This window comes from Magnolia sinica, chromosome 9, assembly GCF_029962835.1.
Source record: "Magnolia sinica isolate HGM2019 chromosome 9, MsV1, whole genome shotgun sequence".
NCBI classification, from domain to species: Eukaryota; Viridiplantae; Streptophyta; class Magnoliopsida; order Magnoliales; family Magnoliaceae; genus Magnolia; species Magnolia sinica.
The window spans coordinates 9190515-9217027 of NC_080581.1; the positions used below are offsets into that span (position 1 = coordinate 9190515).

Sequence of the window (26513 nt, forward strand, 5' to 3'; positions counted from 1 at the left end):
TGCTGTAGTTTATGTGGAGTAATGAAAGAAGATTAGAGTAGATCTAATCGATGGACAAGATAGGTGATGTGAATGATGACAAGTCCAAATACCTCTATTTGGAAGGCAAGGTTTCTCTACATCCACCGCACTAGATCATTTCTCATTCATACCACTAATGTCCCGAACCAACCTGGGCTGAACCAGGCTGGCCGACCAATGAGCTTGATCCGAGCCTGGCCAACTACCAACTAACCCCAACTTCTAAACCAGACCCAACCCAACCCAACAGGCCTAGGAATCTAGGCCCGAGGTGGGAAGGGTTGGCTTGACCAGTGGACACCAATCGACCGGCATTGACAAGCCAACTTCTAATCCAAGACAAGCAACTCAGCTAAAATAGAAATGGAGGGAGATAACGAGAACAAAAGAATACTGATAATGTTGAAAATGAGCATCTGAGAAGGGAATTGATATAGTGGCAACAACTCATGGCAGAATCTTGTGCTAATACAGTTCAGACATGATCAGTATTGGGTCCACCATGATTTTTTTTTTAAAGTGATGGATCAAGTTGGCCCACTTCCACAAAGATCAACGGTGGCAAGAGTCACCAATCATACAGGTGTTTCACCTGGATTATATCCCTTGTCAGGGACCCATCATAAGCAAGTAGATTACAGTAGACTGGACAAAGTGGAAGTAGGGGATCTAGTTCATCCTATATCAATGTAGTTTGATGACATGCAGAATTCTGTTGGGTGATCCAAACCATTGACCCAACGGGCCCCAATGTAAATACATACAAAACACCCTAAGAGATATTTAAATCAGTAGATCCTGATCCTTCAATATACAGTGGGCTGTAAATGGGCAGTTGAAGAGAGAGTACTACTGTTCTTATTCCTCTGAATAAAGGCCAAGTGCACTCGGATTAGGATCTTCCCATCTCAGAATTTTCTGGGGGCATCCCACCCCTGTTCGCCCATCAGACCAACGGTTCAGATCATCAAACAATAGGCACCACCTCTATGTTATCATGTGCGTCACCGATCCTCTATAAAAAAAAATTTAATAATTATAACAATAATAATAATAATAAAGAAGAAGAAGAAAATAAAAAACAAGTGGTCCGTTTGGTAGATTATCCCACAAAATCAAGATGAGCCCCATGACCTCCAAATCAGAAATCAGCTCCGCTTTCAGGCGACAGCATCTGATGTGGGTGTGGGGGCCACCATACCAAAATGACCCAAGACCTGTTAAGTGGAAACAGCCATTGACCACTAATCGATGTGTACCGGAAAATATATTTGTTTTCAAACTTGAAATGATACAATACAAAGTACATCATACTGTTGACTACCTGAAAAAACCAATACGCATTAGCCAGTGTTCATATCACAGCAAACCTATATAAATCTTGAAGTTAGATGATGGATACATGTAATCATGGATAGATACAATGTCAAGACATGTGTATAACCTTTAATTGTGACAACCAAATGACTGGTCAGGATTTCGGCCCCTCTTGTATCGAAATTGAAAGTTATGGGGCCTTTCATATCACCATTGTACAGGTTCTTCGCAGACTTCCTAAGTTGGTTTCACCTGTGGCAGCACAAGCCATCAATGATGGCTGAAGCAGTAGTTACTGGAGAATTTTATACAAGGAATTGTTTGGTCCAGATGCATCAGGATGTGAATAGTGTCAAGCCATGGATGTGTTGGGCCCCACCACTGACATTGGATGCTAAAAAACCGGGATGATCCTGACCATTTCGATCAGTGGCCTACAAATAGACGGTTATGAGAAAAATGCAGCAATTGTTTCATGAAAAAAGGCCGAAGATTCTACTGGCTAGGGCCTTTTAGTTTGGAAGTCTCCTATCAACTGTGGGGCACATCAGATCAATGGTCTGGACCACCAAACAATGGGCACCACTTGAGCAGACAGGGTAGCATTAGGACACTGCTCACATCCTGATGCTTTTGCACCATACAATCCCTACAATACCAGTGGCCAAGAAGCTACTCATAATCATCAGGCTCAGCAAAGAAGTCAGGCTCTTCCGGCTTCCGTATTTTTGGCAATTCAACACTCTTGATCTTCTGGGCTCCTCTTCTTGTGCTTGCGGCGAACCTCGACGCCAGTATCATAACCCCAAGATTCTGTTTGGCCTGTGAAGGCGTGCTAGAGGCAGCCTCTCCATCCTCTTCCTCCTCTTGTGTCCTTCCATCAGGTATGTGCTCGTCCGACACAGAGGAGAACGACTCCTGCAGGCTTAGATCCCTCGCCATTTGCCTTCTCTTAAACCGACGCCAAGCAGCTTGTATGAAGCAAGCAGCCCAAGTTCGCCAGTGGTGGGAGTAGAACCGGAACGTGTGCTGCAGCTTCTTACTGTGCAGACGTCGAAACTGGTTTGCAACGAACTTGAGATCTTCCGCCCGTAATGCAAAAGCCTCCACCTCAACAAGGACTCTTACTGTCCTAGTTGAAGAAGGCAAGTTGAGGGCAGATTTTGGAAGAAGTGCCCACGCGAGTAGCTCCTCGCCACAAAAATCACCAGGCCGAAGAGTGATAGAATTGAAGAAACCAGTTCGGCCTCCATTGGTAGTAGAACTCTCTAATCGTCCTCGAATGATGAAAAGCATTTCTGTTACTGGGTCACCCTCACGAACAATGTAGGTACCTTCTGTGCTTAGGGATGATACCAAGCGTTCGCATATGGCATCAAGAAGTTGATCGTCCATCTGTGAGAAAAAGGGCACCTGCAATATGGACAACACAAATAGCATGTTGATAATCAGAAATTTATATTCATATTTGTTGTAGATCTTGAGAAGAAAAAAGAAGGAAAAAAAGAGTTGTATCCCTTTTTCTGTTCCATATTGTCATACAGAAACCATATCCATTTATCCTAGGTCTAGATGCCCCTAACATCTAAATGTGTGATTGGGAGACAACCGATGAAAACATTACGATCCTCCATCTTTAGCAGAATCAAACTTTAAAAAACTGACCCCTAAATGATAATATGACAGAAATTTGTCTTTCGTTTAGTATTTAACATATCTAGAGAACTTCCAGTGTTTCAGGAATGGTGCGAGGTCTTTACATTGTTGTTCAAAATGTATGTGCACAAGCATGCATGTGTATGCATGGAATAGTATTTGTCCTGAGGCCTCAGGACGTGAATAGAATACTGATGTACCAGGCCCACAAGAGTGGGGGCCATAGTTCATGATCAAGACCATTGATCTGATGGGCTATGCCATTGATGAGGGACTCCCCAAACAATATCTTCCAGATTGGAAGATGATCCTAGCCCTTTCCTCTAGACCCTTGTTGTTCTTAAAGGCCTATTTTAGGTCACTGATCCACTGGTTAGGATCTTCCAATCTAGGAAATTTTTTGGCTCATACCCATCCACGGTGGTCCCTATTATATGGACTGGGTGCATCAGGGACATAATTTCTCATATGTATCAGTGTCTGCATGTGTGAAGTGTGATTGAGTTTCATGTGAAGCAGTATAGAAGAAAGAAAGAAAGGCGAGATGAGTGCCATGGCCTAAGCACTTCCCCAAGTATGTCACTAAAGACTAAGTCAATATCCTTTCACAAACATTTGAACATATTTTAAATTGTGGTAGCTCTATTCATACTTACCCATTCAAATTCCATTAAAATCCCACCCTTCAAAAAATTGAAGGGGTTTTTGCAGATTTCGACATTGGTAATAGGGGACTTGAAAATACCTGCATAAAAATTTTGACTATGCAAACAAGCATCAATAATTCACCATTATTGCAAATACTAGCATTCTGTTATTTTTTAACAATTTCTGTTAACAATAGTTAGATGATGATCAAAACACCCATATTTATAAAATGGAAAAAAAAAAAAGGGCCAGACAAAACCCTTTTTGCTTTTGATTAAAACATGGTTCCAATAGATGGACAGTGTGGGTCCAATAGATGGACAGTGTGGATGGGTCCCACAAAATTTAGACAAATATGACTGAAGAGAGAAAAAAGCTTTTAAAAGCAAAGAAAAGAAACCAGGGCCCATCAAGAATGCAGAGGCCAACAAATGGACGGTATTGATTGTGTGAATGGGCCCAATCACCACTCATCTTGAGTGTGTTGCACAATAGATGGATGATGCGGATCATGTGGATAGGCTCCACAAACAAACAAACAAACAAAAAAGAAGAAGAAGAAGAAGAAATCATCATCATCTCTTCGTCCTGCTCCTTTCAGTTAGAGTTTGATGTAAATGTGAGAGGTAGCATAAAGGAGGTTTGCAATTGGAGTTGGAGAAAGGAGATAAAGCTTGAGGATTTTTCTTTTTTCTTTTTCTTTTTGGGAGTCAAGAATGAAAGGTTTTGGGAGGTGGAGAGAATGGGATGAGGTTTTTGGAGTTGAAAATGGATTTGAAAGAGGAACAAATGTTAGGGAGGGGTATCTTTGTCATTTCCAGGGTTAACATTCTCTAATTGATGTCAGTAAAACTAAACAGAATGTGGGCATGTGTAAAAACTGTGAATTAATGGTGTGGTTAAAGCTAAATTTGACCAGTTATTTGCAAGTACCATATTATAGATGTGGTTATTTGCAAAAACCCAAAATTAGAATGCTAATTTTGCGCTTTCTCATGTTTAATTTATTCTAGAAATTGAATTTAAGTATTTTTTTTTATCGATGCTCAGACAGAAATAGAACAAAATCAGAATGAAGCACATTCCTGATAATACTAAAGTGCTTGAATTTAGGCCATTAATAAGATATCGGGTAAAACTTCATACACGTCGAACAAGGTCCAAGCATAAGTGCCGTTGGATGTCCCGACGAAGATCGGTGGGTAAAGCACGGAGGATAGATTCTTCGTCCACTCCTCGTGTTGCAAGCCACTTGTATTGAAGAAACCGCCGGACGCGTTCCCGCAAATCCGGGGGAAGTTGGCGATGTCTCATCCACTCTTCAGTGTCTCTTCGCTTAAGTCTCCACTCTTCAAGCCTCACAGTGATAGACTGCAAGTAGGTCTGCAATAAACCCCAAAAAAAATCAGTAAAACCACTAACAATGGCACATAATTATTAACAATTTCATGAATGCATCAGTCGGCTGGTGCCAGTTTCATTCATAGATGGGATGCTCAGAGCTAATTTCATAGAGGCTCTGAACTGGGGTGGGAAGGCAACAGGTGGAACCTTCCGCCATGTTTTCATGTCTGACTAAACATCCTCATCCCACACTTTATAGACAAGACCACATGATGATGGAACAGTCCATGGATTTGGGGGGAGGGAGGGAGATGGTTGCATGACTAAATTCAATCCTCAGATCATGGTCCCATCAATAAAAGATATGTTGCTAAACCCCTACAGTTGTAGACTGCCAAACTGCTTAATTGACTTCATGTAGAGAAAAGTTTGTTACATCAAAGATTACTAAGAAGGCACGATGATGCAAGATAATTAACCAACCACTTGCTCTAAAAGCTCAAACCGATAGAGCATAGCGAATCAATCCCTTTATCTCATAGCCCAGGCCCCACATCCCATGGGCTATGACCTCAGCTGAAACCCCCTCATGAGCCCCACTTCACATAGGTTCCGCTTCGCATGAGCCACCCGCCTCACGCGGACCGCCTACCCCGAGTGTGCCCATGCATCCCATAGGCCACCCCACTTGAGCCCGGTGTGAAAATGCCCCCTACATTACATGAAATATGCTCCGCCTCAATGGTAAGAAACTAGCAGCTATGCGTCCAACCATTTTACTGCCTTAACAACACCATTTTAGCTTTGCTTGTGAGGTGGTGGTGGAGATATGCAGAAGAACCAGAGGCCATGTGGAGAAATGCCATTCATAGAAAACATGGAGCATCCATTGGAGGTTGGTTCCCCTATCAAATGGAGAAATGTGTTCGGGGGTGTGGAAAGACATTAGCTTGCCTTGCCAAGTGCTTAATGGCGATAGTCTTAAGTATCACAGAAAAGGCAAGCATGGCATTTATGAAAGGGGTTCATTTGATTGGCGGCCGCAGTGATACGGTGAGGCTTTGGGATAATGTGGATCGACATGCCCCATCTGTGGAATCTTTTCCTTCTGCCATATGCACTCTTAGTCTGTAAAGAGGTAAGGTGGGGGATTATTATTCTATCAAAGGAGAGACAGTTTTCTGGAATGTGCTAACCAGGAGCAATCTTAGAGATGAAGAAATCGGGCCTTTTTAGCAGGCACAAGGGACAATTATATGGTCCGAAAATAAATCCTGAAGTTGAAGATAAAACAGTGTGGGTTGTGGTAGAAAAATGGCATCTCCTCCAAATCTTTCCCTCAATTCATGTTGGAAAATTCACTCTTACCTTTCTGGGCAAGTGAACCCAAGAGAGATCCATTAAAAAAAATAAGAATCCTCACACAGAAAGACTTTTAGCCTTTAGTTTAAGGCTATTGGTACTTTTGAAAGCCGTTAGTACTTTCGACTTGGAAAAGGGGTTGTTGAAATACTCATCAACCAGTATAGTCCATTTCAATCTGTCTTCACCAATTCCTCCTGATGATTCCAAGTTATTGAAGACAAAACTTGAACTACAAACAAATTGTTTGAGCCCCTCTTCAATTGGCACCGAGGGGCAATCATCCTTCCCCACTTGCTATGCTGTGGAGGTCTTCAATCCCTCCTAGAGTTCAAGTGTTCATATGGATAGCCATGGCAAACACGATCCGCTTGATCAATAAGAGGAATCTTGCAATCCTTACATTTTATTCATGTGCAGAAGGGAGGAAGAGTCTATGAACCATCCTTTCATCCATTGTGACTTGTGAGGTTGCTAAGGGCATTTGGAGCCACTTTTTTACCTCTTTGGGGGTGTTGTGGATTCTCAGTGATTCTATCCTGCCTCTTTTGGGGGGATAGAATAAAGGCACTTTTCTCCTAAAGGGGGGACACCATGGGAGATTCTTATTGCTACAGTCTTGTGGGGCATCTGGAAGGAGAGGAACCTAAGGGTTTTTTAAGAATCGCTACACAGGCATCCCCGGAAGTCCATTCTTACTGGGAGAAGAAGAGTTAATTGAGTTTTCTAGTTGCTTTAGGGGCGGGGCTACTTTTGCACCTTGAGAGGATTTCTCATCATCTCCTTTGCTTTTGCTTGTCTCCTCCTCATCCTCCTCCTAATGTGCATACAAGCACGAGATCTAGTCTTGTACACATGGTAGATATGCTCACAGGAAGTGATGTAACTGATTGAGTGAATTGGAAACTCAAATCCAAGTAGAAAATATGAGAGGGAAGTACATGACTTGGCACATGAAGTGGTATCTAGACCAGGCTAAAGTATACATAAGTAGAAGATAAAATCAGCACAGATAATGCCACTCGTCATTCTTGGAGGACGAAAATGTGTGGCCCTTTCTACAAGCTTCAAGCCAAGCCAAGTGAAGGTGGAGAAAAATAAAAAGAAACTGTGAGACTTGTTTAAGTATTTTTCCTCATTTAGTCCCTGTCAATCTTTCCTATCCCATGGGCAAGCTTTCTTTCGTTAGTGCACAGTACTTTCGTTTTTCTTCCCAGAACAACAGGTGTTTATTCGCTTTGGAACTTTTGCTTTGATTATGCAATTTTGGGTTCATAGGGTTTCCTATGATTTGAGTTCTAGATCATGTTCTAATTTTTTTTCTTTTTCAAATTGACGAATTTATTGATATGCTACTCAATATGATACATGTACTAAGACCCTGATCTAGTGACCCTCTCGTTCACTCACAAGATACAACCAGACATACAAAAAGATTCAGATTACATATTTTCCCAATTGCCAAGCATCTCCAACTTTGAGCATTCCGAGAACTCTTTTCTCAAAAGAGTGCAATATATAATCATATGTAGAATTCTTTTCTTTAACGCATGGACTGGAGTGGCTGTTGATCATGTCCAAAATTTCAGTAATTGGAAAGACCCAAATTCGCTAAAACTCCACATGAAATTGGATAAAGTTCCAATTGTTTACAAGATGCAAATAAGATTTTTTTTTATAGAAAAAAAAAATGAAGATGAAGAAGAAAATCTGAATTTTCAGAAAAAGACCTTGACTTTCTTTTTTTTTCCCAAAATCAATGCCTATACCATTAGGACGGAAGACAAAAGGCCCAAGATCACAAAACATGTCTTTTCATATGTTTCCCCCTACTCCTTCCGTCCTACCCTTCAACGTGGTACAATGAGCACTGCTAGCATGAAGAGATTTCAGGTCCAGCTCATTTCTCATGCTGAAAATGTGGGGAGTGCATGGCCAACGGCAAACCAAAACACTACTTGCATGAAGAAAACTCACATCCAACTAATTTCTCATGTTCGATACAACCCTTCTCTGTCTTTTTTTCCTGTTTTCTTTTTTTCTTTTTTTTTGGGGGGAAAGGTTGTGATTTATTGATAAAGGGCCAAAAAGGCCAAAGAATTACAAAGAAACTCAACAAATATAGGAGAGATCACAATCGACAAAAGTCGATGAGAAACATTGTTTGAAGCATCCTCGATATTATCTGTATCTCCAGCTCGGCGATACCGATAACACTGGTAACGATACCAATAACACTGGTAGCATAAAAAATTTTAGGTATTGACGATGCATCAATAAGTATCATCGACGTACCGATATCACCAATGTATCATCAATATTTTCGATTGTGTAAATTCCAGGGGTCGGCTTGCATCGCCAATATTTTCGACTATGTAAATTCCAGGGGTCGGCTTGCATCGCCAATATTTTCGACTATGTAAATTCCAAGTGTCGCTTGTATCGCTAGTGTATCGGCAATATTTTGATGATATTGCCAATGTATCGATATCGCCAATCATATGTTTATTAAAAGAATTTCAATTTCAATTTTTTTATGGGCGCATGGTTGCATGCAGTGTTCAATTTGTTGACGATAATATCATTATTGCAACATGGGCGGTCTCGAGACCACAATCTTTGTTTCCTTTCCAGTTGTCAATGATTTCTTGTTGAAATATCTTGTGTTGTCAATATTCTAAAATATCTATGGATGTTTGAATGGATGCTTGGATGGATAGATGAGATGGATGAAATGGTTGGACTGATTTCTTACGACAACACATGCTTTTAGGCCCTTATTAAATGGAAAATTATTATTTATACTTTTTTTGTAATTTTTTTATTCCTAAATATGCAAATATGTGTATTTTAGCATCTCCTGAAATTTCACTGAAAAATTCCACTGTTTTCCCCATGTTTACCCAACATTTCGCCGCATTTTCGGTTATTAGTGATATTATTGGGGAAATTGATATTGTTTTTGTATACAACTTGTAGTGATACTGATACTTAGAACACTGATGAGATCAAAGCCCACTCAGTTACATTAACTTGGCCCGCCCGCCTGCCTAAGGACCTCCGAAGCTTCCCTACTAAGATTGCGGAAACATCGGTTTTCCTCTCTTCCCATAAACCCTTATATGTTTAGCCAACATGCATAGGAACTACCATCTTTTAGTAAGTTTGAGGACTTGTGTCTGATACTATATCCTTGGTGTCATTTTCATGCTTATCTTTGGCCCTGGCTTAAGTTCCTAGTAGCCAAGTTTTTGGCCTGGCGTGCGCACGCGCACATTTGGCTACATGAATCTTGTTCCGCCATTCTACTCTATCAAGGGAACCCAAAGCATTATTTAATAAGGAAAAAAAGAAAAAGAAAAAAGAAGAAGACCTTATGGTACTGAAGGATTATGAAAATAGATAAATAAATTCGATACCGAAAGGTTTGGAATGTCACAAACCTTCTAGTATTGAAAAAAGAATTTCGTTTTAAAAAGAAATCGAAATCCTTTCAGAGCCGAACAAGAAAGCAATTTTTTTTTAAAGAAAAGAAAGACAGGACAGCCAGGCAAATCTGTCATCTGCCCTTCTGTCTGGATGATACATTTTGAAAATAATTTTTTCAAGGTCTTTGTTAGAAAATTCAGATTTTCTTAGGTTATATATATATATATATTCCTACAAAGTAAAACATATCAGAAAGCTTAATTCAGATGTAATAATGCTTGAATATTATCCCAGTGCCTAAATAGGAATACATCTAAAAACATACCCAAAAAAATAAAAAAGAACAAGGAATCAGCATCTCAAAGTATCTAAAGAATCTCTTGTAGTCCACAAAAACAAAAACAATGGAGAAAATGATTTTTCTAATCAACTAGAAAGGGGAGACCTTGAGAAAGAAGACGTGCTAAATACCTGCATGTTCCCAATCAGATGTGCAAATAAAACCAGGCCCAAAATGGCAATAAGTATGGCAAATGATGTTTCCCCAATGAATGTGCTTGTTTGCAAATTCTGCCCATATGAACTGAGAAAAAAAAAAACCAAGCAAAACAGATGTTTCATAAATTTGTATAAAGAAACAAGCTTGCCATCTATTTCATCATTCAACCAATAAATCATACAAATAACACAAAACACCAGCGCCTGCTTCTTCAATAAATGCCATAACATGTTCAAACATTAGACTTTACTTGTAAAAACTAAGTCAGGAATATCCAGCAATCCACAATAGACCTAACCTAAAAATGCTTGAAGCCATTACAAAATTATTTGCTGAATTACTTCGCAAAATGCAAATAGGGAAAATGACAGAGATATGTTTGTCGTAGAAGACAATTAACAGTGAAAAGGGTTATCCTTCAATATTTCTTATCTGACTTGATCTCAGGCATATCAAAGTAGTTTAAAAATAAATTCCATTGTGGAAATAAGGTAATATAAATTACACTACAGTAATAAAAGAATTTTATCTCCTCTTGTTCTTTTAATTTCCCCTCAAGTAAGCTTCTTTTCACCTCAGAAGCTTGTATGTTGTCCCCACTGGCCACTACTTGGATTGAAATTTGATAAATGTAGCAATTCCACTTGATCATCATCATCAAAATAGCCAATTCAGGCCTATCCATTGCCACAATCACAACGAGAAGTCCATAAGATTTTTTTTTTAAATGGCAACTCAAAATTTTACGGAAACAAAGGGGAGAAGAGAACACAGAAAGGATGATGAGAGACCATCCAGCTAATAAAAAGAAGAAAGAGCCCTGAAAAAGCTCCATTCAGCTTCCATTAACCACCTAGCCTTCCAAAGCACCTGCTCTGGAGTCACCAAATTGTTGTTAAAGGACCTGTTGTTGCAATCTAGAAATGGCCCAAAGAATGGCTTTTAGAGAAAGGCTCCACATCAGCATTTTCTTCCTTCCTGACCGAACCAAAAGCCACATCGATTAAAACAAAAAACCAAAAAAAAAAAGAAGATCCCCCATCTTTTGTTGCATCACCCAACTGGTTTCCAACAATTCATATCACCCGGGAGAACTCATGGTGGATGAGAAGATGGTCCACCATTTCCTCATCATGCATGCACAGGATACATGAATTAGGGAGGATCATTTGCCTTTTCCTTAGGTTGTCAAGGGTAGGGATTTTGCTTTTACCCACCAAGCAAGTGAAGGACACCACCATAGAAGGCCCCAGGTATTTCCATGTGTCGAATAGGATCCTCGAGTTGTGGAGGAGTCTCGTTTTGGAGGACCAAGTAGAAGGACTTAGACTGAGAAACCCCTAGATTTGCATTGATTCCAAATACATTTATCCTCTTCCACTGGCATGCCTTGATTATGCAAAATCGATGATCTCCTCATCTAGGAGATTCCTTCAAAAAGTCGAATACCACACCAATTGGCCCCCATTGCTCGTTATGCATTGAGATTTAGAAAATTAGAAACATGTTTTGTCCTCACCACTCTGTACAACAATGGGAACTCTTCCCTTAAGGGCCGACCCCTGCACCACCTATCCTAAAAATGTATCCGAGACTCTTCGCCCGGTAGAAAATTAGAAACATGTTTCACCCTCACCACTCTGTACAACAATGGGAACTCTTCCCTTAAGGGCTGATCCTGCACCACCTGTCCTAAAAATGTATCCAAGACTCATCCCCGGAGAGAAAGAAGTATGATCTCCGAAAGAGTTGGCCATGCTAGGACTGCTTTCCATTAGCCGGAGCCTCTGCATCTACGTGATGAAACAATGAACAACCATCCACATTCCTCGCCATGTTTGCATGAATTAACCTCATACCACACAAGCTATCTTTTCCTTCCCGACCCCCCATAAGAGTATTATATCCATTGTAGAATTCAGGTACTATAAATTACATTGGAGAAATAAAAGATTCTTTCCCCCTTCGTGTTCTTTTAATTTCCCCTCAAGTAAGCTTTGTTCACCTAAGAAGCTCATGGCATGTGGCACAACTATTTACTATTTAGACTAGAAACTTAAGAAACATAGCAATTTCACTTCATCATCATCATTGCCTTCATAGCCTTGTCCCAACAATTTCACTTGTATTAATTTCTATCCATGTCTAAGCAAGTGAGAATGCATCAATGATCCATGGCATGTCTTACGCAGCCCATGATGCCCAGTCAGAGGAACTAATAGCAACACAATCTAGGGAATGGTTATACAGCTCCCCATTTCTCAGAATTAAGGACACAGAAATGGATATGGGAATTCAAGGTTCCGAATATCAGTATCGTAGGGTATATCGGTGGAGGCAAAAAAATATATATATGATATGATACGGGACATATGGGACCTGTATCAGATGAAATCATCGTGAACTTTTAACAAAAAACAATGCAAAAAAGTATTTTAAAAAATGAAAAGTCAGGCAGCAGATGAATCTATCATTTACTTGTTTTTTTTTTTCACATGTATCATTTACTTGCGTTTTTTTACATGAACCCAATGGTGTGTTGTATGATTCTTTGGTAAGAATGTTGTATGTAAGTAGTGTTGTCAAAATCCTATGATTTATGATTTACGATATACGATTTTAGTTGAATCTTAAGCAAAAAGATTTGAATCCCATCCATGAATCCCTTTTTATATGAATCCTACGATTCTATGATTTGAATCCTACGATTTACAATTCAAATCTTGAGTAACAATTCAAATTATACTTGTTCTCGTCTATTTTAAGCTTCGCTTGGTTTTCATTTTATGTTTTTAAATTGGTGGGGGCTTTAAGAATCATTTAGAAAAGATAAATTATTTTATTTGTTTTTTATAAGAGATTAAATGATATATATTCTCTTTAACATTAAATCACGTACCTTTTTTAGTGATTTCTTACTTCTTAACTAGTCGAAACACCAAATTGATGTATGACCTACTTGTAATGTTTTTATGGATGGTTACGATCATGCTGATTTATATGTATTATGGAATGATGTTTAGAAATCAAAATATCCTTTTTCATTGGTCTACAGTATCAAAGGCCACTTTTCCACTGTTTCTACATTCAAGAAAGGTAACAAGAACATAAATTATTAAAGGACCCTCGTATGTTTTTTTAAGGGAAATTTATTCCAAGACCAAAAAAAAAAAATGTGATTTATTTATATTTTACACATTTTTTCAATTTTTTTAAAGAAAACTGTAAAAATCTTATGATTTATGATACGATTTGCTATTTGATACGATTCAACCTCTACTACAATTTGTGATACAATAACGATTTTAACAACATTGTCTGTCAGCTTGACTTGCTGAAAATTCTGTTTTGACAATTTTTGACCTCTAAATTTGGTGTTAAGGGCACGTTTGATTTTTTACCTCAACCGTAAATACATTGTAAATAGATAATGATTACTTAGCTTGTTTGATAATCCAGCTGTCTTTCTGCTTTGAAATCCGGTCCAAAATTTTTTACTTAAATTTGTGGTTGCATAGTGATGTATTTGACATATCTTTGCCTTTCATCCATTTTAGCATAACATTTTAGGGCATTAGCTGAAAAAAGAGGCAGATCCAATGCTCAAGTGGCCCACATCAAAGGAAACAGTGTCTATAAAACGTCCACCATTGAAATTTGTTTCTTTCACCGGGCCCACATTGATGTTTATTTGTCATCTAAACTGTTCATAAGGTCACACAGACATGGATAAAGGGAAAACACAAATATCAGCTTGATCCAAAACCTATGGGGATCCCAAGAAGTATTTAACGGTAGGCGTTCAATTCATTACAGTTTCCTGTGGTGTGGTCCAATTAAGCTTTGGATTTGCCTCATTTTAGGACTCATACCCTAAATTTAGCTGATATAATGGCTGAATGGTGTGGATAAGTAATGCAGGAGCATTTTCACACCGGGCTCGAGTGGGGTTGCCTGTGGGATGTAGGGGCACACTCGGGGTGGGCGGCCCATGTGAGGCAAGTGGCTCGTGTGAGGCAGGTCCCACTCGTGAGAGGAGGGTGGCTCGTGTGAGGCGGTACCCATGTGATTTGAGGCCCACGAGGGGGGTTCGGCCGAGATCCTAACACATGCGATATGGGGCCTGAGCTATGAGATAAAGGAATTAGTTTGCGATGCTCTATCAATTTGAGCTTTTAAAGCAAGTGGCTAATTGTCCTACATCAAATTGGTATCAAAGCGGGAGGTCTCGTTTTCGAGACTCCTCACCGAGAATGATTAAGAAGCATTTTCATACCGGGCTCGAGTGGGGTTGCCTATGGGATGCAGGGGCACACTCGGGGTGGGCGGCCCGTGTGAGGTAGGCCCCACCCATGAGAGGTGGGTGGCTCGTGTGAGGTGATACCCATGTGATTTAGGGCCCACGAGGGGGGTTCAACCAAGATCCTAACCCATGCGATGTGGGACCTGGGCTATGTGGCTGTCAACATCTGCATCGGGCGTGATGCCAAACGGGCCCTCAAGCATTTGGAAATTAGAAATTCTTTGGTTTATCATCAAATTTTACCATAATAGTTTCCTTTTTTATCAGTCTTACTATCATGATTTCGATTACATATTTTAACCAGACATCATGGGATTCACAACATATTATCCAAAATTAAAGTATTTGTGATTACAAGACCAAACATTGTGAATGCAATAGAAAACAACATAATACTATAAGCATGTCACAAGCCTGTGCTAGCATGTGCATCAGCTAATATGTGCCGCTACACTGGCTATAGCACATCTAAGATGCTGATACATCCCTGCACCTCTAGGGATTGGCTGATACGGGTCGTACAGCCATATTAAATGATATGTATCATATTATTGAAAACTTGTGAATATCCCATTCATAACAAGTTATTTGCATTTAATGACTTACAATTGAAACATGGTAACAGTGCTATTAATTTAAGTTTTGATTTATTGAACAAAACTATTAGTAGTTTTCTAGAATGATAAGTTTAATTAAACTATTAGTACTTTTGTACTTTATACACTAAGGTTCTTTAAATTTCTTTTCCTTTTAGAGAGTCTAGAGAGTCCAAAATATAGGGGAAAAAATTTTCGTTAGGAACATGAAAAATTATACATATATAAGGTGCAATTCAGTGGTATCGGGCTGTTGTGGAGCCACGACATCTAAACCATCCATCAGATGGATCACCTCATGTTACTCATAGGGAGGCCCAAAAATCAGGACGATCTACTCATCCAGTGGACCACGACATAGTGAAACAGTTGGGAGGGAATGCGCAGCCTTGACTTTCTTCAGGCCCACCTGAGTTGCAAAACTGCCTAATTTTTGGCCTGACCCTTCATCCAGGACCGATGAAGGGTCTGAATGGCCTGGATTCCATATACACAACACAGTGAGCCCCCCACGCAAATTAATGGTGGGCATGCCCTCTCAAATGGTTCCGTGTGGATGGCACACCTGAGTTTTGGATCAGCCTGATTTTTGGGCTTAAGGCCAATCATGGATGGAGCATCTGATGGATGTGACACCCACCACAGCCCCATGAAACTGTAAGCTATGGTGGCACCAATACCACTGGATATGCATATACAGACATACAGACATACATATATACATCTCCACTCCAAACAGCATGCACGCCCTCCCATGTTCGGAAATGGGTCCAAAGATCAGGACGTGGGTGACCTCAACACAGGGAGCAATAAAGAGGGAACGCCCAACATTGATTTTGTGGAGGGCCACCATGTTGTGTATGGTTACAACCATTCTTATCCTATGCTTATCAGTTATCACAACAATCCCTCTCTTCCTATGATTATTATGGAAGTCCCATCCATATTCCACTCCTTGCTATGACAGTCAACTCCAATGGCAGCTGCTATGACAGTCAACTCCAATGGCAGCTATTTGTAGCTGACATCGCATGGTAAAAGGCCATGAAAGGAGATCAAAGAAGAGTAAAAAAGACAAAAAGTGAGAAATGAAAGGAGATGATCTAAAAATTCGATGAAGGTCAAGATACACTCAATGAATCAATGACAAAATTGAAAGAATCGGTACAATCCTATGTTGATAACCAGTAAAGATGGTGGATCACATTTCGTATTGTCAAAAGATCCAAAGGAAGACACGTCTGACAAATGTTTAAAAGTCCAAGATGGCGATGCATAAAGTCCACCATTAAATTTATTGTTGACTTCACTAATGGATCCACCGATGGGTTGACTCTTGGCCAAGGTATTCCGTATCAATAATGATGATTGTAATAGACCGTTACCGATATGGGTATCAGTCACAACAGCCGATATGGGGGCGTAATGACAGCTACAACCCCCATAACGGTTCAAAAAAATTTGCCCAAAAAATCCTGAAATAATATCTAGAAAATATAGAATAATATCAATATTCCAAATATGTATTTATTTTGATGTTTGAACATGCTTATGGTAGCGTATCGGTCCACCCTTTGGTGAGAGTGTTGTATTGGGTTGTTTAGTGAATTTATGAACATGGTTATGTATCTCTGATGTTTACACATCACAATCAAACATTGGAATTAGAAATCGGATAAAAATGCATATATACCACTTTTTTCGGTTTTTTTGAAAAAAAAAAAAAAAATGGCTCTCGGAGCTTTTATTCGACTAAATCGCTCCAATCTACTATTTTAATCCTAAAGAATATAGTATGAATGCTTGAAATCTATTGTAGAATAATGTAGGAAAGTTTTTAGAATGAGAAAAGTAGAAAAATAAAGAAAAATGGATTTACATAGAAAAAAGAATTGGTTGTTTTTCAACTATTACGGGGGTAACAGTCGTTATGCCCCGTTGCGGCCCTTTTAACAGTTGTTATGTGAAAGACAATGTAGGAGATAGAATTTGGATTTTATAATGTATTGCCTTGGAAGATGATGAACATATATTATTTGTTAAGTGTCCAAGTTGTCATGTGTTAAAGGTCTGGGTCGTGATTGTCATGTGTTAAGGGTCTGGGTCAAGGTTGTCATGTGTTAAGGGTCGAGATTGTCATGTGTTAAGGGTTGAGGTCGTAGTTTTCATGCGTTAAGGGTTGTGGGGCCCACTGTGGGATATGTGTTGAGATTGTCATGTGTTAAGGGTTGAGGTCGTAGTTTTCATGCGTTAAGGGTTGTGGGGCCCACTATGGGATATGTGTTGAATCCATACTGTCTGTTGAATTCAGAATTTAATTTAACGCCATGGGCCAAAGAATGAGTTACATCCAAAAATTCTATGGCCCCCCGAAGAAGTTTTCAATTGTAGGTTTTCAATCTCACTACTTTCTGTGGTGGGGTCTACTTGAGCCTTTGATATGACTCATTTTTAGGCTCATGCCCTAAAATGATCTTTCAAAATGGATGGACGACGTGGATAAAATACATACATCAGAGTGAGCCCCATAGGACCATCCGTCTCTAGCTAGGTCCTGCTAACCAGTTCTCCTCACGTTCCATCACGTTGATGCAGGTTTCGAGCAAAAGCCTTTTGCAGGAAGTTCCTGCCACTGGAAGCTATATTGGGCCCACCATGATGTTTGTGGGAAATCCACTCCAACCATCTGTTTTGGAAGATAATGTTAAGACATGAGACCAAAAATTAGACAGATATGAACCTCAAGTGGGCCACATGACTAGAAATAGGGGAAAGGGTTTGCCTACCATTCAAACCTTTCTGAGCTCCACCGTGATATTTATATGCAATCCAAACCGTTCATAAAGTGGCCCAAATGCTCATAAGGTCCTTACCAAGGGGATGAAATGAAAGAATACAAATATTAGCATGATCCAAAGCTTCTGCAACCCCATGAATGTCTCAATCGTGAGCATACGATCTCCATTGTTTTCTGTTGTGTGGCCCAATTGAGCTTTGGATCTACCTCATTTTTGGACTCGTGTCATAAAATGATTCGGCAAAACATATGATCAATGTGGATTTCTCACAAACACCATAGTGGACCCTACAGTGTTTACCTCATTTGAATTCCTCCCGCCATCATGCCTTAATGGGCGTTGGGCTCAATGCAAGGGTAGTTACGTCCCTTTAAAAATTTCGAAAGGCTCTTAGAGCCAAAGCATTTTATTTATTTATTTATTTTTTGTGGGGTCCACAAGGCCATTTTGGTCAAAATCCCTAAAGAATAGGCCCACGATTGAAAATCAAGCCCATCCTAGTGCCCTGATTGAAGATCAGGTCTATCCAACCATTGAGACGAAGATAGAGACCATCTAACTATCCAGATTGAACATTTAGACCATATAATGGTTCCAGTTTGAGCTAATGAAAAATCAAGACCTTGTCAATAGTCCTGACAGATTTTATGAAGCAGATAAATGATCTCATTGGACTGTGGGGCACATGGATCCAATCAGATGGCCCTTGAAATGGACTGATTGACAAGTGAGGCCACATGTTCAATAAAACAACTTTAGAGTATATCCAAGCCATATACACTGTTTTGGGTCTTTTGATGAAGTTAGAACTCTTTACTAGGTATGCTTTATAACATCTCTATTATTGCAAGTTGGAGGCAGTTTAGAAATATATTATTATCAATAGTTTGGTTTCTTTTATTTTAGGTAGGGACTTACGAGTAACACCAACAGGTAATTAGATGAGGGAAAGTAGACTTGGATGGTTTGTGATGTGCAACGGAGACCAAGAACTATGCCAATTAGGAGTGAGATGGTACAAGTCGAAGGCTCTAAAAGTGCCAAGCATAGTGGAACGACAGAAAGGGCTTTAGATGATGCAGCCGACCCCAACTAGTTGGATAAGGCTTAGATGATGATGATGAGTTGTAGCATGTCAATAAAGCCAGATGCACGGGTGGCAGACAATGGTGATCTTATGAATTAGTTTGATTAAGAAATTACTTTTCTTGTGTATCATGTGATGGTCTAGTGATGTGATGCTTCTAGAAAATCTTTCGGAGTGATTCTAGGCTTTTGTGTGGTGTGACTCCACATGGTTATCCCCTTCCCAATTTGGTAGATTTTCGATTCTCTATCTTTCAAGTTCTATTTTATCTTCACACTCCATCCTCTTGACAGTTCTAATGCATGCTCACCTATCGAAACTTTAAAATAAAGAAAGAAAAGGAAATGGAGCGTCATAATCTGTCCCCAATTCACAAATATACACATACACAGTCAAAGTGACAAATGCCATTTCAGGCCAAGTAGAATTCTTATCTTTTCAATAATTGGGTAAGTAAAATATCTTAAGTGTCTAATGTAGCCATACACATGAATAAGAATACAGCACTGCATAAAATATTGCATTGTTGTTCGAATGCATATAAAATATTGGAAATTCCTGTTTTTGTCATACCTTAAATTTTGCAAACCCCACCATAGGCAATATAAGTATTTCTTAACGAAACTTGAGGAAACAACATTTTTAGTCAATGCATCTTCAAATATGCCAAAGTTGAAAGTGATGCCACTATTATCAGGATTGCAATTCTGAAATACAGGTGTGCTGTTTGCCCAATTCTGGCGTTCCGTTTGATACCAAGTGTCACAGTCCAAATAAGCAAATTTGCATTTTGCTCCATTTATAGACTCAGTTTCGTTTCTGCATTCGGTTTTCCAGCATGCAGTCTGTCTTTCAATTGACAAAAGATACCATGATGCTCCCAAGACCTACAAATAAAAAAATATAAATAAAATAAAATAAACTTGACTTTGCATTGATTACCCACTCAAAAGTTGAGCAAAGAATCCTGAAAATTACAATGACTACTCAACAGAGTACGAGTAGCATTTGGAATCCCACTCTACCCACAAGTGCAAATGCACCATAACTGTGCAAGAACCAGGTTACTCCATCTGGGCGCCCTGCTGTGTTTTTTGTGGCGCAAAAATCAGGCCAGTCCGATCATCAGGTGAGCCATACATATCGTTGAAAAAAGTTGACAAACAGTCCACATTCAACGTATGCACAAATAATTGGAGAGCCTGCTTGTTTGGCCACGTTACCGCATCACATACAAGGTGGGGCTTGCCTGATTAATGGCCCAGATCTCACACACACTACATTGGAAGGGAGAGTAAGATCATTTATCCAAAAAGGCAATATTATTGATAATATTGCTGATATTATTATCGATATCACCAGAGCAGCGACACCGAACAACTAACAACTTAAATTTTTCTAAATATTGGCAATATTTGGCAATATTATCGATATCAACAATAGTTTGAAAAGAAACCCTTATAAAAGTTCCCTGCCATCGGTGATACCATCAATAATATCCTCAATACCAAGGGAACATTCATAAATAGGTGAAAATTGAAAGAAATTGGGAAATTTTCCAGAAACCCAAAAAATCTCCTTTCTTGGTTTTTTTTTTTTTTTTTTCCTTTTAGGGCATGTTTGGATTCACAGAAACAGCAGTAATGTGTTGTAATGTACGGTAAAAAAGTAATGATTATCATTACTACCATAGTCAAAAATAAAATAAAGTAGTGGCCATACACAATACTCCCCTCCCAACTCCACTTCAAACTCGTAAAGTACTATAGTTGGTTGGATATACTTTGGTGTAATTCTGTCAATATGTGTTAAATCCACACCGTTCATCCATTTTGCAATATTATTTTAGGGTGTGTCCCCAAAAATGAGCTTGATCAAACACTTCTGTAGACCCCAAAAGGTTTTCAATGGCAGTTGTTCAATACCCATGCTAGCTGTGGTGTGGTCCATTTCTGCTTTGGATCTGCCTCATTTTTTGTCTCATTCTATAAAATGATCATGCAAGAGGGATGAACGGTGTAGATATGACCCATACATCATGGTGGGCCTACGAAACCATCACGTCAACACATGTTCACCAATCTATGTGATGTTGTGATTCAGAAGGATTACCATGATTTGACATTCTGCAATATCCAATCAAAGATGAGTAATGATGTGAGTTTTACATCACATTATTGTGTTAGTCCATCATCCAAACAAGCCCTTAGAATTTTGTTCCTTAGGTGAATCACTCGTGGTTTTTATAGAATCAAAGTTTGTATTTGGGAAGAAATCTCGGCTCAAAACGAAGATAGGCCGAAACTCAAAGGTGAAGAAAAATCCATTGAAACTTCTTCTTTTTTCTTTCAAATGTTAGCATGGATTGCAATGGAAATCCATGTTTATGCTTCTTCTTCTTTTTTAAAGATGAAGCATTTTATTAGGGCCAAAGGCCCCAAAAAAATCCATGTCTATGCATGGTTCTCATGCATTGACATGGATTTGTGACGAAAAAAAAATTAACATTTATTTGAAATAAGGAAATTTGTGAAATCCTAATTTTTCCATTTTTATATTTTAAAAAATGTATTTTTCACTATTGATTAATGTGGAAATTTTATATATTAATAAGTGTTGGATGATCTATTGATTGGCTACAGATTTTATATATTTATTTTATACTGATTTTTTTGACAACACATGGTTAAGCCCTTATAAAATGTAAACTTATTATGTATAGTTGCTTTTTACAATATTTTGATTCCTACATGTGTTAACATGTGTCTTTAACATCTCCTGAAATTTCACTAAAAAATTTCACCTTTTTCCCAACGTTTCGCCAATGGTTCCCTCAAACAATGATATTTTCAAAGTATCGGCAATATTGATACATGTAAGGATATCGATACTCTGAATAGTGAGTGGGATTCAAAATCCTACTCTGCAAGGAGCAATATAAGGGCTCAAGAATCATGGTGTCATCAAGCTTTTTATAAGTACTTAAGTAGATCCAACTATTGAAGAGAGCAATGAGAAAACAAAAGGGGCAACGTTTTGAGTAGCGGTATCCAAAATTAAAATTTTAAAGTGATGTATTACCCCTTACTTCAAATATTTCCCAAAATGGTCCCACTCCGCTTCGACATTCATCGAATCCACTCAAATCTTGTGTTTGGATTCTTAAGATGGGCCTAGAACTAGTTTAAAATTAGTTGCTAAGCTTCATGGTTGAAACAAAGAAAGGAGTGGAAAACGGGAGAAATTTTGAAAATAAAATATTTCAAAAGCAAGGGTGTAACAGCCGTATGGGCCCCATAAATCTGCCGATGCAAACCTTTTTTTCATAATGAACCAGTTCACCCCCGATAACATAACAGGGGTGACCAATATGATTAGAGAGAGAGAGAGAGAGAGAGAGAGATTACATACATGACTAGCTAACATGTAGAGTAGCAGATTATATACAGCCCCAGCCCAAGCAGTCTTTGTCACAAGTCCAGTAGTTTTGATGATTTGAGAACTTAATGGAAAAATAAGATACAATCTGGGAATGTATTGGATCAGAACAATCAGAGCAAGAGCGTTATTGTTATGATCAGCGTGGGTGGTTCTAATTGCCGGTATAATAAACCAGATGACAATCTGCAAAAAGAAAAAGACAGTTGGTGAAGGTTCCACTCTCGTAGCCAACAAGATAACCACTTGATAAGAAAGCGCTGACGTTTCCACAAGCTTTGAGCATCAAACAATTGTCATGGGAATTCGATATGAAATAAAGCGAAAGGAGAGTGGCATGGAAGTTTCACAACTTCAATCTAAAATAAAAATTGTTGAATTATTGTCTTTTTTCCTTTCCTTTTATAGATTTTAAGTATCATTTTTTAACTTTTATTTATTTATTCATTTTTTGGTCTCTTAGGTAAATATGAAGATGAAGACAATGATCATGAATATGCACACGCATGCTGAAAGATACGGCTTTTTATTCAAAAAGACAGAAAACATCACACAAGAGGGAATGAATTCTTAGAACAAATCAACCTAATGATACCTTTCCAGCCAAAGAATGAACCAAGATTAGCCTTTCTGCTCACATGCGCAAACAAAATGTTTAGCCTATAGGTGATTTCATGGATTTCATCAAAGATAAAAGACAACCTCCGCAGTCCATACCCCCCCCCCCCCCCCCCCCCCAAAAAAAAATTAATAATAATAATAATAATAATAATAATAAAAAATAAAAATAAAATCTATATTTTGATGCTTTTTCACTCCTTTGCAGGTGAACATAGCAAACAGTGTGCTCAAAAGTTTAAAAATGGGCAAGATCCATAAAGACAACCAAGCCTGAGAACAAAGGGAAACCAATGGTGCCAATGGATACAAGGTCCTCTATGAATCAAAAATTGAATTACTCAGCTCATATCTAGCTATCTTCATCAAGGATGGCTCCCTTCATCAAAAATAGATTATTTTAGTGCTTGACTTGATGGAGGTTTATAATGATCAAATTAATGTCATACTTGTAAAAAACGCACTTTGAAATTGGGGGGGGGGGGAGCAGTACTTTCACAAGCATTAATAAGAATTGACAAGTATAAGATAGGATGCTAAAACAAACAGCAAAAGGCAAAAAATTAGTAAAATGAAAACAAATATGGTACCTGAGGAAGAGGGAGTGCCGCGACCAAGTCTATGAAGAAATCCGACCGTAAATATCTCCTCGCAATCTTCTTAGGATCCATGACAAGTTCACCTCTCCCAAACACCCGTGAGCTAGGGGCCACATATGCTGTCCGGAATTTTATCACCATATGCAATAAATAGAACAAATCGGCAACAGTTCGGAAACAGGTCACCACGATCCTCAAATTCAAATCTGTCTTCATACACGGATTCAGAGTATCCCCCACCAAACCCCCCACTGAAGGTAGGTAGAAATACAATGGGTCTATGAAAAGAGCAACCAAGCATGAGATAATGAAAACTCGGTTCCATTGCAAGACAACCTCACTGCCCGGATCAAGTATTTGCTTCTGCCATGGCCCGTGGTCTTCAGGAAAGACCTTAGACCGTCCGATCTTCGGCATCCCAAATATTCTACCAATGCCGTCAGGTTTAAGCAGAGGAGATGGGACATGATATGAAGGCAATGGTTTTGATAAATGCAGCGGTATATTGTCCTCTTCCCATGGGAACTGTGGATGGTGTTTCCCGTCTGGATAGAATCTAAAACAATTCATTCCAAAACAAACTCGTAAATCCAAAATTCAGATTCTTCCCCTACCAAACTAATAAGTACTGTTTGATGCTTGATCAAACAAGACATCACATCATTTTTATCGTCTTTGATCGACCCAATTAACTCACCCTTTGATAATCTAAACCATTAATCTAGTGGGCCCCCATCATGAGAATAACCAATATCTCCCAATCAAATGACCCTACCCTTCAAATGGAAATGGAAGGCTACAGCCAAAGTTCCAGATTTAAAATGGGATCCAATAGACAATTAGGATCATTCAGGGGGCCACGTGTAACTCTATGTACATGGGTAACTCGAGTTCAATGGATGTCCCCTTCAAGTAAGTCTGATGATCATATTTTGTTCCCTGGTTTACAGTTACATGGAAGCCAAGACTTCGTGCGTGGATGTCAAATTTGTGGAACTCATGTGAAATGCTCAATTGGTGGATTGCACATTTCAAAAGAGGCATATGTGTACATTAATCAATTTACTCAATATTGGCATGAGTGGCCTAAAGTGAAATGTCCACTTGTTAGGTGGGTCACACACGAACTACTAAAATTCACTATATACCATTTTGAAATAATAAATTGTGCATTATCCTCAAAAGAAGTGTGGTCAACCTGATGAATAGGACATCCACACGATGGGGCTCAACATGAACATGAGTGGTCCAAAGTGAAATGGTCCACTCATCAAGTGGGCTATACATAAATCAATGAAGATTGAATGGTTGCAAGCATCCGATTCAAGAGATTTTTCGATCATTGTCTATCCATGCTGGAGCCCATTGAATCAACCGTCTGGATCAAGCCCATGGGACATGCACGATAGCTAAGGCCTATGACACTAAGCAACTTCACTTTAAAATGACTACATGGTATGCATAAAGCCCGCATTCAGCCCCAACAAACTGTCAAAGGAACACTAGAACCAGACTGAGCATGGCCAAATGCCAAAGGTAGACCTTTAGGCCAAACATTACAATGGAAAGACTTCAGCTCTCAAGTTATAATTATGAATGAAGGATAACCCAAAAGAAAAACAGTTTTGCCTGAGGATAGCCTCAACATTCAAAAAACAAGGTTGATTCAAAAACACCACAAGGACCCTCACTTAGGCATTTCATCAAGCAATTTTTATTTTTTGTTTTTTTGAAAGATCTTCATCAAACATTTGATAGGTTAAAATCAAAAAACACCTTCAAAGGCTCAAACAGAGAAAGAATCCCCCCGAATTCCACCTACCACATTCAAGTTGCAACTGAAGCCTAATTACACAATCTCGTGTAGCACCAAACAACCCAACTCGAGTCAAGATGCAAGAGTAACACACATCCAAACACCCCTTCAATGAAAGAGATTTCCTGCCGAGTCTTCGATCCACCACAAGTCCCATCATATCAAAAATCAGATTCATCACAAAAAAGGCCTCCGACTTTGTTAGGCCGAACAACACTCCATCGAACAATACGGAAACTATACAATTCGACCGTACAAAAAAAAATCCCATAAATCCACTATTCAAATTCTTTTCTCTTTAATGATTCTACAGTTCAAATTCTTCACCGAGATTTTTAAAAAATAAAATAAAATAAAATCCAAGAATCAAGCGAATTACCTTACGAGCTTCTCCTTCTTGAAATCCATACCGTGCACGAAAAATCCAAACCCGAAGACGATTCGGAAAGATTCAGAAACAGATCTCTAGTGGTAGCAGTGGCGGCGGCCGCATCATGTCTGTATAATATACGAATAACATATTAAAATAAGGAAAATCCAGAGAAAAAATGGTTACCCTCCAAACCAGTATTTGAAAAAATCCTGAAAGGAGCAGATCCTGTTTCTGCGTCCGATTTCCCGCCAGCAGGAAACCGTTGATGGGAAGAAGGGGAACACAAGCTGCGGTTTACAGATTCATGTAGTACTGCGGTATTAAAAGTAGTATATTTATAAAAGCTGGGTCGTGAAGAGCACGATGGGATTTTAATGGAGAGAGAGACAGAAGGTGGTGTATAGCGCACTCACCGTTGATGTTAGCAAAAGGGAGGTTTTGGGAGAGCGTAAAATGATGACAATGATGGTGGTATCATTATTGCAGTGCAGTGTGCGGGAAATGGGGAGTACAAATAGGAAACGGATTGGCTACTCCCCCTGTCACCAGCCAATGGCTGGTGTTCGGTGCTCTGTGGGCCCCATCATGATGTGTGTGTTTCATCCATTC

General features: G+C 39.1%; 1 protein-coding gene across 6 annotated transcripts; it reads right to left on the reverse strand.

Moving 5' to 3' along the window:
- Positions 1 to 1277: 1277 nt before the first annotated feature.
- Positions 1278 to 26413, reverse strand: LOC131256834 (cyclic nucleotide-gated ion channel 17-like). Of its 6 annotated transcripts, none has more exons than XR_009176976.1 (8): positions 25911 to 26291; positions 23707 to 24271; positions 22472 to 22684; positions 19634 to 19947; positions 10249 to 10360; positions 4789 to 5025; positions 1466 to 2751; positions 1278 to 1391 (listed from the first exon to the last, which is right to left on the reverse strand). XR_009176976.1 is itself a non-coding variant. In XM_058257890.1 (8 exons), the coding sequence occupies exons 2-8, from the start codon at positions 25937 to 25939 to the stop codon at positions 2011 to 2013; spliced, it is 2211 nt and encodes a 736-aa protein (XP_058113873.1). In that variant the 5' UTR covers positions 25940 to 26029; positions 26318 to 26413; the 3' UTR covers positions 1278 to 2010. The 6 variants fall into 6 exon arrangements, 5 of the variants coding, with proteins under 5 accessions (XP_058113873.1, XP_058113872.1, XP_058113874.1 ...); XM_058257890.1 differs by adding an exon at positions 26318 to 26413 and having other exon boundaries at positions 1278 to 2751; positions 25911 to 26029; XM_058257889.1 differs by adding an exon at positions 26318 to 26394 and having other exon boundaries at positions 1278 to 2751; positions 25911 to 26216.
- Between the last annotated feature and the right edge of the window lie 100 nt (positions 26414 to 26513).